Source organism: Arachis stenosperma, chromosome 4 (assembly GCF_014773155.1).
Source record: "Arachis stenosperma cultivar V10309 chromosome 4, arast.V10309.gnm1.PFL2, whole genome shotgun sequence".
Lineage (NCBI taxonomy): Eukaryota > Viridiplantae > Streptophyta > Magnoliopsida > Fabales > Fabaceae > Arachis > Arachis stenosperma.
In genome coordinates this window covers 5,310,906-5,326,019 of record NC_080380.1, presented here as the reverse complement: position 1 = coordinate 5,326,019, position 15,114 = coordinate 5,310,906, and the positions used below count along the sequence as shown (strand labels likewise).

General features: G+C 34.9%; 1 protein-coding gene across 1 annotated transcript; it reads left to right on the top strand.

Moving 5' to 3' along the window:
- Positions 1-1,132: 1,132 nt before the first annotated feature.
- Positions 1,133-6,316, top strand: LOC130973486 (dolichol-phosphate mannosyltransferase subunit 1-like). The gene is made up of 11 exons (XM_057898039.1): positions 1,133-1,540; positions 2,170-2,379; positions 2,564-2,817; positions 2,929-3,108; positions 3,765-3,899; positions 3,966-4,039; positions 4,233-4,258; positions 4,359-4,523; positions 4,620-4,734; positions 4,845-4,956; positions 5,204-6,316. Exons 6-11 carry the CDS (start codon positions 3,986-3,988, stop codon positions 5,212-5,214), a joined length of 483 nt encoding a protein of 160 aa, XP_057754022.1. The 5' UTR covers positions 1,133-1,540; positions 2,170-2,379; positions 2,564-2,817; positions 2,929-3,108; positions 3,765-3,899; positions 3,966-3,985; the 3' UTR covers positions 5,215-6,316.
- The last annotated feature ends 8,798 nt before the right edge of the window (positions 6,317-15,114 follow it).

Genomic DNA, 15,114 nt, shown 5'->3' with positions numbered 1-15,114 from the left:
ATCCGTAAGTAAGGTCCCTGAATTAGAAGAAGCCCTTACCTGAGTGTGAAACTTATTTAAGCTTCCTAATTTAGGAACCCAGTTATGGTCCCAAAAACTGATTTGTGACCCGTCTCCTATACACCAAAAAGAATTAGCCTGGACATCATTCCAGGACGAGCATATTCCTTTCCACAAATTAGACTCATTCTTCCTCCTATTGATAAGAGGAATAGTGTCATTTTCGCATCTGTACTTAGCCCTCAGAACTTTTGACCGGAGAGAATCTTTCTTCTTAATCAATCTCCAACCTGCTTTCATCATGAAGGCACGGTTTAACTAACTAGCGTGTCTAATCCCAAGCCCACCAGAGGATTTCGGATTGCTCACTGCTCGCCAGTTCAACAAATAGACTTTCCTAGTTTGCTCAGTTTCTCCCCAAATAAAACTCCTGCATTTACGGTCAATAAAGTTACAAGTAGCAATAAGCAATAAGGCAGTCTGCATAGTATAAGAGGGAATGGTAGAAAGGACAAATCTTACCAAAGTGGTTCTTCCTGCTAAGGAGAGGGAAGAAGCCTTCCAATTGTTAAGTCTCATGTTGATTTTAGCTTCAATTTCCTTGTATGTATCCTTAGTCACTCTGGAATGGATGATCAGAACTCCTAGATATTTACCCAGGTCGTCCGTTAAAGTTCAAGAGACACTACAAGAAAAAAGGCCTATGGCCACGCTTTTTTTTGCTACGCTTTAAAAGTGTGGCCAAAAGTGGTCTATGGCCACGCTTATATGAGGGTGGCGTTTGAATAGAGATTTGGTCACGCTTTTTTTTGTTACGCTTTAAAAGCGTGGTGAAAATGGTCAATGGCCACGCTTTTATGAGGGTGGCAGTTGATGCGAGATTTAGCCACGTTTTTTTCTGCCACGCTTATAAGCGTAGCTATAGAGAGATTTTGGCACGCTTTTAAAGCGTGGCAACAGAAATTTATTATTGTGGCGTTTCAGAAGCGTAACCGTTTCCTACAAGCCTTTTGGCACGCTTCAAAAGCGTGGCCAAAAGGTTCCCTCAGAAAAAAAAAAAAAAATTAAAGAAGCTCGAATTAAACAAAAACGCTCGAGTTCAATTCTTCATGATTCAAAGACTTACAGAAAAAAAGCCCTAGCTAACTCCTTCTTTGTGCCCTGCCCTAACTTCTCCTTCGAAAGCCCCAATGGCAACCACCAATCTCCGTTGTGCCTCACCGCTGCCCCCTTCGAAAGCCCTAGCTAACCCTTCTTCATTGTGCTCGCCTTAACCCTTCTTCAAAAGCCCTAACCCCTGCCCTCACCGCGACGACAACACTCCAACGAAGTACCACTCGGACGACAATCTGTGAAGAACGACGAAGCCCTCCCTTCCGCGCTGTCGCTCGCTTCCTGCTTCTTCGCTTCCGTGAAGAACGACGAAGCCCTCCTTTCCGCGTTGCCACTCGCTTTCTGGCAGCCACCTCGTCTTCCTCCACTCCTCCCTCCACTCTGCCACTCTCTGTCTGCATCATCAAGAATGGAGCCTCTGACTTAGGTTGGTTCTTGATTTTTTTGTCTGATTTTTTACTGCTTCTATTTGATTTTCTATTCTGTTCTTGAGTTAAATCTGGTTTGTTCCTAAGTATTTCAGTTCTTGATTTTTGTTATGATTTTTAATTTGTTCTTGATTCTTGGTTGGCATATTTTCTGCAGTTCTCTAGTATTCTCTTGGTTGAACTTCTGGGTTTTGATTTGAATGTTTGGTTCTTATTTCTTATTTTCTACAGTTCCGGAACTCGAAGTACTATTTTATAAATTAACAGAGTAATTCCAGTGTAAACCGGATTCAGGCTGTTTCGTGAAATTTCAACCTACTTTTTGAGCACTGAAACTTTAAATTTGGTTTTGGGTTGGCAGCTTGTTATGTTGTCCAAAGAACTAGGCTTGTGGCAATTTAGCTCTCAATCTGTCTTTGTCTTGTGGGTATTAGTTCATAAAGCTTTCTAATGTCCCTTTTCCAGTGTTTTCTTCTTTACTTTCTTCCAATTTTGCTACTGCTTAAGGAAATTGGATTTTGGTCAAATGTCCACTTTTATTTGTATGTAGTAGTGTACACTGTTTGTTGTTCATGGTTACTTTGGTTAATTTTCTTTTAGCTAATTTGTTTTCTTTTTTTGGGGCCAGCTTTACGCGTATCAATATAATATGGGGCTTCTCTTGATTGAGAAAAAAGAGTGGAGCTCTAACTATAATGAGCTGAATCAAGATTTGGCAGAAGTGAAGGATGCTCTTGAAAGAGAAAAATCTGCTCATTTAATTGCCATCTTTGAGGCAAAGAAGCGGGAAGAGCATCTGAGGAAGGCCTTGGGTGTTGAGAAAGAATGTGTGCTTGATGTAAGTTTTTTAATTATTATATAAATACTTTTATTAGTGTTAATTCTTCTTTTTCAAAATAAAGAAAAGCATGATTCTTATATTAAATCTTATTTGTGGAAACCATGATTATTCTTTTCTTATTTTAATAATTAACAATTAACAATTACTGCTTGCAAATATGTAAACATTTTTGCATAAACAGCTAGAGAAGGTTGTGCGAGAAATGCGCTCAGAGCACACAAATATTAAATTTTCTGCAGAGTCAAAGTTGGCGGAAGCAAATGCATTGGTTGCTAGCATTGAAGAGAAATCTTTAGAAGTGGAAGGGAAGTTGCGCTCTACTGATGCCAAACTTGCAGAAATAAGCAGAAAGAGTTAAGAGATTGACAGAAAATCACACGATCTTGAGTCTCAAGAAGCTTTGCTTCGAAGGGATCGCTTATCTCTGATTGCAGAGTACTCATGATAACTCTAAACTATTTGTTCTTAAAAGGTTTTACTATTTTCTTATTGTAATATGTAGCTGTACTTCTTGTTTATAATGCATTATGATATGATTTGCAACAGGCAAGAAGCACATGAGAGTACTTTATCAAAGCAGAGAGAGGACTTGCGAGAATGGGAAAAGAAATTGCAGGAGGGGGAAGAGAGGCTAGCCAAAGGTCAATAGATTTAAAAATATGTCATCCTCCTTTGGTATTTCAGTTCTCTAGCCATAATTCCCCATTGTGCTCAATAGATTTAAATGTGAGTGTCATCCTCCTTTGGTATTTCTCGCTTTCCTATACATTGGTAGGTAGCATCTTGTATCCATGAAATTGTTGAATGCTTTACACATATATCAAGCAAAACAGTTACATGTAATGTCTCAATTCAGAGCATGTAATTGGGTTAACCTTGCTGAGTGTCATTTTCCATCTGTAGCAAAGATCAAAACAAAGATGAACCAAATTACAGTTAAATTTCTTTGTTTTGCTTACAAAAAGGAGAAATGTATGGTTTGGTTTGTGATTTTGAGTATAAAGCCAGGCCATATAAATGCAGCAATTAAGCAGATTCAGTTTTAGTTTATTTAACCAAATATTTGGTGACACTAAATTTAGCTTCTTTATTTATTTTGACTTGCAGTATTAACTATTTAAGCTTTTTTCTCTTTTTTTGTCTTTAATTAAGAACTTGTCGAGTTTATTTAATTCTAGTTTTGATTATAATTTGCGTGGCGAGGGAGAAAGACAAAGGTGAGTTCAGTTGTACGTTTTACCCTATGAAAAGTATTGAAAAGACGAAACGAGAGAATTAACGAGTGTACTATAGCTTTACAACGATGAAGGATGGATATGTATCTGGATGGATCCTTTCAAGTTTCAATAATTAAGATAGAAAGGAAATTGAAATGTTTGTAGGTATAGGAATGTGTTCAAGACGAGCATATTGGGAAGCAGTGTGATAGTGTTGACGGAGGTGGAGGTGAACAAGGTGGTTCTGATGAACCAAGGGAACATGTTCATCCCTGCTGAGATCTAAGAAGCTGGGTTTAGGTATATACTTGATACTTTTGCTAAATGATTTTGATTGTATTGGCCTTTGATAAAATTCATGTACAGGAACTGCTTATATTCATGGCATGCATGCATCTCGAAATTTTGTTGTCATCATGGATGCTGATCTGTCGTACCATGTAAGTTTTGCTGTTAACATGTAAATGACAGATTGTAGTTATTATTTGTGATTAAATTTGGAACAAATAATGAAAAATAAGAGAAGAATTAGATGAACTTCATTTTTAGTTTAGAGAATTATTAGTAGCAGAATCGTGTTAACCTCTTCTTATTTATTTTTTTTCCTTGTCTAATCTGTTAGTTCTTCTGCAGCCAAAATATTTGCCAAAATTCATTAGGTAAGGGAAACTTTCAATAAGTCATTTCTCACTTTCTCATTAACTGCCTATGCCATCTTTATATGAACACCTGTCACCATTAATCTCTCACGTTTTTCAGCAAGCAAATGGAAGCTAGAGCAGATATAATTACTGGTACTCGTTATGTTAAAGGTGGTGGTGTGCATGGATGGAATCTTATGCGCAAACTAACAAGCAGGGGAGCAAATGTTCTTGCTCAAACATTTTTATGGCCTGGTGTCTCAGATTTGACAAGATCATTTAGGTATTGATCTTGATACTTTGTACTAAATACATTGTTGATGGTAAGTTTCTGCCTTGCTTCCACAATTTGAAATCAATTTATTCTTGGTCTTGGTAGACTTTATAGGAAGTCTATGCTTGAAGACATCATTAGTTGCTGCATTAGTAAGGGATATGTCTTTCAAATGGAGATGATAGTCAGAGCATCCAGAAAAGGATATCATATTAAAGAGGTACAGTTACATAAGTTATTACATTTACATTTGAGAGGTACATTTGTTGTTTTCACTGCCAAATTTTCTTCTTTTTTCATTTTCTCTTCAACATGGATTCATCAAACCAGAACCAACCTTGTCCCAACCGAACCTTTAATCACTTATACCCAAAACCTTGTGCTGAGGAATCAGAATCAGAATCACCCCTTCCGAGACACCCCAGACCATGGACCCCAGAGGGTACCTCCTTTTCTTCTCTCTTTCTTGGGCTTAATTTTTTTTTCTGTTTAATTAAATAGTTAATTTTATTCCTGTTTGTTTCGCCCTTCTTTTTTATTTTGGTGTTTCATGTGGGGGTAATGTCGCAGAATGATCATAATTCATTGAAGTTTGAGTCTTTGTTGTTTCTTGCAATTTCTTTATTTTGATGATGGTAATGTAACCTTGCCTATATTTGTATTATTGTGGTTTCTTATTTTCCGTACAGGTATCAATTAGAAGTATTTGAAGTTGCAAAGAAGAGGAATACAATAGCAGTGTTGGATACAGGTGCTGGTAAGACCTTAATAGCTGTGTTGGTTATGAAGAACATTGGTCAAGCTATCAGGTCTAGTATGTGCTTTGTTTTGAGGCAATTAGTGAACTTATTGGTGCTAGTTCCAACGGTAGTTGTGCCTTTTATTTGGTCACCTTGTGAAATTTTCCTTAACCTACAAAATTAGATAGGTCTTGGTCTTCAGTAGCTATCCATGAGATTTAGAACGATGTTGAACACATAAACAACTCATAAAAGAGAAAATTTTCTAATAGCATTGAATTTTCTGGACCTTGGAATTCTTCTCAGCATTAGCTTTATTATTTTCTATTAATCGTACTCTTTTTTTGTGAGTTATATTATTTGCTTATCACTAGGCATAAACATTGCCGGCAGTTCAATACAGCAAAGTAAAGCATTTAATGATTAGTTAAACCTATGATGCTACAAAATTTCACATTTAATCTACATATGAAACTTCTCTCATGTTGGCAACTTGAGGTTCAGGTTAGGTTCTGCAGTCATTGTTTCGTTTTTCATTAATTTGTGAGTTATTAATATATCTAGATGCTGTTCATGATTTCTTGTATAGTAAAAAAAACTTGATTAGAGTTTTGAATAGAGTAGTAACTCTTAAATAACAAGAGAATAATGTAATTTTACATTGTATGTGAGTTTGAATGGTTCTGGAGCTGTGGCTTCATCAGTTCCCAGTTCATCAGCTTTCTTCGGAAGCATCTTGAAGAAGGTTATATCAAGAATCCCCAGCAGCAGCAAGGTTTCCTCCGGAAGCTTCAAGATTGTGGAGATCGATGAGGACAAGCAGACAGATAAGGACAGATGGAAAGGGTTGGCCTATGATATCTCAGATGACCAGCAAGACATCACAAGAGGGAAGGGTATTTTGTAGCTTTTAATGTGTATTTTGTAGTTTTTAAAGGTAGAAGATAATGTAATAGTTGTTGGAATTATAATGCATGTATTACAAATTCATGGGTAGTTGTTATCATTTCGATTTTTTGTTAGAGCTTGTCATGTGATCAACCACTATATTTGGTGTACAAGTTTATGAAGGTTTTATATTGTTAATAGTAATTAAAATTGTTATGAAGGTTTTATATTATTTAAATTTTATATTATCTATGAATTTTATTAGGTTTTATTAGGAAGATTAAAAAAAATTGAACTTGAACAAATTTATAGTCACGTTTTAAAAGTGAGCTATTTCGTACAACCACCACTTTTCGCCACGATTTAAAGCATAGCCATATCTATAGCTATTGGTACGCTTTTGAAGCGTAGCCATATTTCTAGATATCTGTAGCTATTGGCACGTTTTAAAAGCGTAGCCATATCTCGTGACTTTGTTACACTTTAAAAATGTAGCCGTATCTCTAGCTATTGGCACCCTTTAAAAGCGTAGCCATATCTAGTTACTGGCACACTTTAAAAGTGTAGCCATATCCTCTTGTATACGGCTACGCTTAAAAGCGTGGCAATAGATAAAAGCGTGGCGACAAAAAAAGTGGCCATAGGTCACCAAAAGCGTGCCGATAGAGCAACCGGCACGCTTGCAGTTGTGACCCTTTCAAAAGTGTGTCGGTTGCTTAAAAAGCGTGGCGAAAAGTTATCGCTATGTTTTTTCCCACTTTTCGCCACGCTTTAAAAGCGTAGCAAAATCTTGTAGTGAGATTCCCTATATCACTTCTTACTTGGTGTCCCACATTTTTCAAAAAAAAATTCTGGTTTTTTCACTGCTAATTTTTTGACTCGAGCTCATACAGAAAGCTTCCAGAACTCTCTTGATGATGTCAGCCTGTTCCATACTAGCTTCAAAAAAAAAAAGGATCAAATCATCCGCAAAACAGAGTGAGATAATTCAGGAGCCTTCCGACTAAGTTGAATAGGCTTCCAAAATCCCATATTGACTGCAGCATTAATAAGATGAGACAGTCTCTCCATGCAAAGGACAAAAATGTAAGGAGATAACGGATCACCTTGACGGATACCCTTTGAAGGCTAAAATTCATTTAAGGCATCACTATTCTAAAGAATTCTCATCCTAGTAGTAGAAATGCAAGTACATATGAGCTCAATAATGTTTAAGGGGAGGCCGATGTCGTTCAAAGTCTCCTGAATGAAACTCCACTTCAACCTGTCATATGCTTTTTCTAGATCAATTTTAATTGCCATTCATCCTTTAGATCCATTCTTATTTCTCATAGAGTAAATGACTTTCTGAGTGATGATTATATTGTCTGAACTCTGTCTCCCCAGAACAAAGCTACATTGGGTGGGGCTGACAATCTTATCCATAATTTTTCTCAACCTGTTAGCCAGGGTCTTTATAATCACCTTGTAGGAGACATTACATAAGCTAATGGGTCGCATTTGCTTCAGATTGATGACTGGTTCCACTTTAGAAATAAGCGTGATAAGGGTTTCATTTACTTCCCCTACTTTTGTCGGGTTCATAAAGATTCCCTCAATAAGCTTGAACAAATCAAAGCCCACTCTCTCCCATTGGTTCTGATAGAAAACAACATGAATACCGTCAATACCGGGTGCTTTAAGGCTTCCCATCTTGAACACCAAATCCTTAATTTCAAAAAAAGAAAACATGTTGCCAATGATGTCCAGATCTTCTTGCGGAAGAACCGGAAAAGAATCCTTCAGAATAAACTCAAAATCAGGGGTATCATTTGAATAAAGATTGATGTAGAAATTAGAAGCCATATTTTCCAAGACAGTTTTGTCACTAACCCAATTACCATCAGAGTCTTGTAGGCTTTCCACCTTATTCCTTCTTCTTCTAGCTAAAGTAGTACCATGAAAAAACTTGGTATTATGGTCCCTAAATTCAATCCACTTACATCTGGATTTTTGAAACCACATCACCTCTTCTTGAACAAGAATATCCTCATAGTCCTTCCAAAGAGAAACCTGCAAATCTTGGAGAAACCGATTATTATGGAAGTTCATATTAGCAGTAATACCCTGTAACCGCCTCATAATTCTGTTTTTCCTTTTATGAATATTGCCAAACACATTGAGATTCCATGATTTAACAGCATTCTGGAAATGAAAAATGCAATCAGACCAAGAACCAGCAAGGTTCCAATTATTGTTAACCATATTCGAGAAGTCCGGGTGAGTCAGCCAGGCAGCCATAAACCTAAAGGGTCTACGACCATCATTCACATGATTAGGAGGAGAAATTTGGAGAAGGAGAGGAGAATGATCCGACTTGAAACTAGGCAGATGTTTGATGTTTGCATTTGGAAACCGAATTTGTCACTCCAGGTTACATAACTCACGGTCTAAACGCTCTAACAAATCACCCCTCCTCCAAGTGAAAGGCCAACCCAAAAAACCCAGATAAAAAAGACCAAACTCAGAAATACAGGATTAGAATTCCTCACAAGCATGTCTATTATTGCCTGCCCCTCCCCTGCGTTCATGATCATGAAGAGTAGCATTAAAATCACCAATCAGGCATCAGGGAAGCTTACTTTCAAAATCAAGATTACCAATAGTATGCCATAAATTCCTACGATTATTCCTTTGGGGACTACCATAAATAGCAGAAAGTAACCAAGGTTCAGAGTTACCATAACTAACTTTCATGTGAACAATTTGGTAGTTATGACTAAGGACCTCCACCTTCCAGAGACTAGAGTCTCAGAGGCACCAAATACCTCCAGACTGATCGCGAACCTCTTCGATAAAGCAGCCATCTAGCCCAATCTTCTCCCAAACCGCTCTACCACGGGTACCACTTATATGTGTCTCAACCAGAATTAAAAAACTAACCTTATACTCCTTTCGCAAGTCTCTGATGAGGCTAGAGAAAGCTTTTCCTTCTGCCCCTCTACAATTCCAAGCTAAGAGATTCATAACAACCTAGACAAAGAAAAGACATCACAAGACCAGACCATTAGCACATGACTTTCGCCTTCTCACCCAAATTAGATGGGTTAGTCTCCGCTCTTGAAATTGATTCTCCATGGTTGAAGAAAGCATTCTTCACGACGTGTGCCTCTATGAACTTCTCAGATTGTGTATTGAGATCCACCAGTTGTAATTGCTCCCTTTGGAGCCTTCGCATGCCTTCACATGTTGATGAGTTGATGAAGAGTATTTACAAATTTGATTAATTAATATTATTAATATTATTAATATTATTATTAATATTAATAAACGGTTACTAACCGTTTTGTATCATTTGGTTGAAGAGATACAATTCTTTAAGAGTTGTATATGTTCAAAACATTGTATCTATTGGTAATAGAAATGACACAACCATTTGTATACGTGACTAATCATAATTGCTACGTGCAATATGTATAAATAAGTCCTTGTCCACTATTTCAGAGATGAAGTACTAAGCGTACAATTTACACTACTATTAAGAGATTTTCTTTGTTCAAGAGAGTTGAGAATTTTTTACTATTGCTAATTAAGAAATTCTTAGGTTTCATTGTATCCTGGGAGAGTATTGTCATCAACCCTATAGCAACTAAGTGTGGGGACAAATATCTCTCTAAAGAAAGCGATCTAATCGTGCCTTGAAACTACTACACAAATATAAGATTTTGCATCCTCTCTAAAGAAAGCGATCTAATCGTGCCTTGAACTACACTACACAAATATAAGATTTTGTCATCTTACCATCTTCATAAACCCAACAATTTTAGAGAGATTTCTGAAGATGGCACAAGATCAAAACACTACGTTCAAGGTCATGAATCAAGAGTTTGTCAAATTAGATCACTTTGATGGAACGAACTTCAACCGTTGGAAAGACAAGATGATGTTTCTTCTTAGTTCTCAATCTTGATATGTGATTGACCAAAGACTACACAATTGCCGATGCCGCTGAAAATTCCACACCGGAAGAGAAAGAAAAGATTTTCAACTGAAAAAGAAACGTGATGAAGATACTTTTGCATGTCGAGGTCTATTCTCAATACTTTATCCGACCGACTCTATGATCTCTACATGTCAATTCAATCACCATTAGAGATTTGGAAATCTTTGGAAGAAAAGTACAATACCGAACGACAAGGAACATATAAGTTTATTATGATGAAATATTTTGAATTTATTATGAATGATACTGTATCATGGATCAAATTCATGAATTACAAATCCTTTTAAGTAGACTTCGTGATCTACAAGTGGTGATCCCTGAATCATTACAAGTTGGAGCAATTATTTCAAAATTGCCTTCATCTGGAATGGTTATAGGAAGAAACTTTACATCTTGGTGAGGACTTCAATTGAGAAATTACTAAGGCATATACGTATAAGGAGGAACTCGAAAACGTGATGCTGTGTATCTTCTCAAAGTTCTAAAGTGAATCATATTGGTGAAAACAACACCAATAAGAAGAAAAGAAAGTTCTCTAAAGATTCAAAGCAAGATAAGAAGAGACAAAGAGAGTGTTATCATTGTCACAAGAAAGGATTCAAAGTTGTTATGGAATCCGATAAAGTGATCTTGCTTAAGAATGAGTATTCATAGAAAAAGATATTGTACTGAAGGCATGTTTAAACTTAGTATTAATAAAGTGAATGTTTCCTTGTATGTTATTGATTCTTGTGATTTATAGATAGTAGATTAGCACACTTAAATTACAAATCAATTGAATATATGCAAAAGATAACTATATTGATCTTAGTAACAAGGATTTTAGTAAGAATGTGATATTTGCATACAATCTAAAATACTAGAAACCTTTTCCTAAGGTTGAAAGAAATACACATTTATTAGAATTGATTCATAGTGTTTTTGAGTTAAATGGCAATATTACTAGAGGAGGAAAAAGATACTTTATAACCTTCATTGATGATTGTTCTAGATTTACTTATGTGTATTTGCTTAGAAATAAAGATGAAGCTTTTGAAATGTTTTAAGAAATATAAAATGGAAGTAGAAAATATGCATGATAAGAAAATAAAAGTTCTTCGTAGTGATCGAGGTGGAGAATATTTTTCTAATGATTTGATCACTTTTGTGAATTACATGGTATTGTGCATGAATCTTCCGCTCCATATACTCCGCAACAAAATGGTTGGCGGAAAGAAAGAACCGTACCTTAGTGGATATGGTTAATTCAATGTTACTAAATGCAAAATTGCCTTACAATTTGTGGGGTGAAGCATTATTGACATCATGTCATATCCATAATAGGATACCATCAAGAATAGAAAGGTTTTCCTTATGAATTTGGAAAGAAAGGAAACCTAATTTAAATTATCTTAAAGTGTGGGGGTGTTAGCCTTTTTATCGAGTTCCTAATCAAAAGAGAACCAAATTGGGGCCAAGAGCCATAAAAGGCACTTTTATAGGATATGCTCAAAATTCTAAAGCATATAGAATATTAGACTTAGTGTCTAATGTAGTTGTTGAATCAAGAGAAGTAGAATTTATTGAAAATAAATTTATCAATGATTCAACTTCTAATTCAGAGTATCCCCAAAATAATACTAATATTTCACAAGAAATAAATAATCAAAATAATAAACGTCTAAGCGACAAAGAGTTTATTGAACCAAGGAAGAGCTTGAGAGTAAGAAAAGAAAAGGACTTGGGTCCAGATTTTATTTCTTCTCAGGCTATCACCTTTTTGGTAGAAGGAACTAGGAATTCTGTAACAAACAAGATTCCTATTGTTATGAACATAGAGGGTGATCCTCAAACATTCAAAGAGGCTATGACTTCAAGGAATTCTGCTTTTTGGAAAGAAGCAATAAATGATAAAATGGAGGGTTTAGACAACAAGAAGGTCTAGACTATTTGATACCTACGCACCTGTGGCAAGAATGACTTCTATTAGGGCTCTTATAGCATTAGCATCCATACATAAGCTTCATATACATCAAATGGATGTTAAAACGGCTTTTCTAAATGGAGATCTTAATGAAGAAATTTATATGGAGCAACTGGAAGGCTATGTGCTACCCGAAAATGAAAAGAAAGTTTGCAAATTAATTAAGCCTTTGTATGGGCTAAAACAAGCGCCTAAACAATGGCATGAGAAGTTTGATTTAGTGGTGTTATCAAATGGCTTCTCACATAATAGTGTGGATAAATGTATTTATCAAAATTTACTAAAGATTATGGAGTAATTATTTGTTTATATGTTGATGATATGTTAATCATCGGAACAAATTTAGAAGGAATTCGTATAACGAAGGAGTATCTAACTTCTAAATTCAAGATGAAGGATTTGAATGAAGTTGATACAATATTAGGCATAAAGGTACATAAGAATGAAGTTGGCTTTACTTTAAGTCAATCTCATTATATTAAAAAGGTATTGGAAAAATTTGATCATCTCACAATTAAAGAATCCAATACGCCGTATGATCCTAATCTTAAATTAGAAGGAAACATGGGAAGATCTATAGCACAATTAGAATATGCTAGTGCTATAGGAAGTTTAATGTATGCAATGCATTGTACTAGACCTGATATAGCATTTGCTGTGTGCAAATTATCAAGGTTTATAGGAAAGCCTAGCAATCAACATTGGAAAGCTATAATAAGAGTTCTTGGTTATCTCAAGAAAACCATAAACTTGGGATTACATTATAGTGATTATCCCGCAGTTTTAGAAGGTTATTCCGATGCAAGTTGGATTACAAATCTTAGTGATAACAAATCCACTTCAAGATGGATTTTCACCATAGGTGGTGGAGCAATAAGTTGGGCCTCAAAGAAACAAACATGTATTACACATTCTACTATGGAGGCTGAGTTTGTAGCTTTATCAGCCGCAGGTAAAGAAGCGGAATGGTTAAGAAATTCGTTATATGATATAAAGCTGTGGCCACAGCAGACGACAGCCATTTCAATCTTCTGTGATAGTGAATCAACCATGTCTCGAGCATATAATAAGGTTTATAATGGAAAGTCTAGACATATAAGTTTGAGACATGAATTTGTGAGGCAACTAATAGATAATAGTGTAATTACCATCACTTATGTAAGATCTCAAGAAAATTTAGCAGACCCTTTGACTAAAGGTTTGTCAAGGGATGAAATCAAAGAAACTACTGCTAAAATGGGATTAAAACCTATTATTGCTAAATGATGGAAATCCAACCTTATTCTAGTAGACCACTAGTTTCAAGGTTTAATGGGTAATAACAAGTTATTTAGCAATTGGAGCACTAAGGTATAGGATTTAGTACTATTTACAATAAATTAGGAGGGTGAGTTTAAACTCTTAATGGAATGATAATATTATCTATCAAAAGATTCCACCTATATGAATATAAGAGTGGTGCCGCTCTAATCGAGAATTTTAGAGGTTTTATTCTCGTAAATATTCATGAAATCAGGAGACAAGGGCCATAAGTGCTTAAAATTGTAAACTCTTGAACTTGGAGGGTATAAGTAATGTGTGATTTTTGGTACTAGCATATGGAGTATAGATTAATCGATTAGACACCTATTACTTCGTTAGAACTTTAAAATTTACACTAAAAGAATGTTTAATTTTAGTGACACATTCTTTATGCATATACTTGTATGACATTTAAATTTTGTAAATAGTGGGGGATTGAAGGGTATTTACAAATTTGATTAATTAATATTATTAATATTATTATTAATATTATTAATATTAATAAACGGTTACTAACCGTTTTGTACCATTTGGTTGAAGGGACACAACTCTTTAAGAGTTGTATATGTTCAAAATATTGTATCTATTGGCAATAGAAATGACACAACCATTTGTATACGTAACTAATCATAATTGCTACGTGCAATATGTATAAATAAGTCTTTGTCCACTATTTCAGAGATGAAGTACTAAGCGTACAATTTACACTACTATTAAGAGATTTTCTTTGTTCAAGAGAGTTGAGAATTTTTTACTATTGCTAATTAAGAAATTTTTAAGTTTCATTGTATCCTGGGAGAGTATTGTCATCAACCCTATAGCAACTAAGTGTGGGAACAAATATCTCTCTAAATAAAACGATCTAATCGTGCCTTGAAACCACTACACAAATATAAGATTTTGTCATCTTACCATCTTCATATACCCAACAGTTGATCTCTCGTTTTGCCCATATTTGACATGTGCTAATTATTTAGTTTTAAATATGTATAAAACAGCCATGCCTAAGATTCAGGTCTTGTTACTTAATTCCTATCTGGATTTGTACTGTTTATTAATATTAAAAATGATATCTACGTCATTTTTAATATTTTTTTTTGTATTTTAATGATATAAAAATATATCTTTTATCTTTTAATAGAACAAATTATGCCAAAATATATACCAAAATTGTACTAATAACATTCTTTCTACTAATATTATGTATACAGGAAGCAAGAAAATTTCATCATTTGGTAGCACATGACCCCGTTGCAAATAATCTTATATGTATATTCACTTATGCAAAGAATTTCAATCCATTGAGTGGTTACTCACTTTTTTATTTAAATAAACATTAAAATTTTAAATTTATCTTATATTTATAATAATTTATTAAACAATAACAAATTCAGATTTATACAAATTAGTCTTGGAAAATTTTTTCCACGTATGCAAGTTTCATGGCAGCTTCAAATTCAGATTCCTTCAATAATATTTATTTTCCTTGGTACAAGAGTCATTCAATTAAGTTTAAAATATTGACAGTACGTCTAACATATCCATGTGACCATGCGTGTTCTTCATGTGATTACGTTCGGACTCATTTTGATAGGAATGACATTATAATATACATAGTAAGGCGACGATAGATTCAATTTTGTCCCTCTCTACTGCTGGCTCTATTTGTGTCGGTGTCTTAAGTTTAATTGATTTAATTCGATTCTTTAAATTTTTTTTTTCTAG

Bases quoted from the DNA above. Each gene is read 5' to 3' on its own strand.
- LOC130973486 (XM_057898039.1), top strand. From the start codon at position 3,986: ATGCATGCATCTCGAAATTTTGTTGTCATCATGGATGCTGATCTGTCG. The intron at 4,259-4,358 runs GTAAGGGAAACT...CACGTTTTTCAG, and splicing joins TATTTGCCAAAATTCATTAG to CAAGCAAATGGAAGCTAGAG. The intron at 4,735-4,844 runs GTACAGTTACAT...TCATCAAACCAG, and splicing joins AAGGATATCATATTAAAGAG to AACCAACCTTGTCCCAACCG.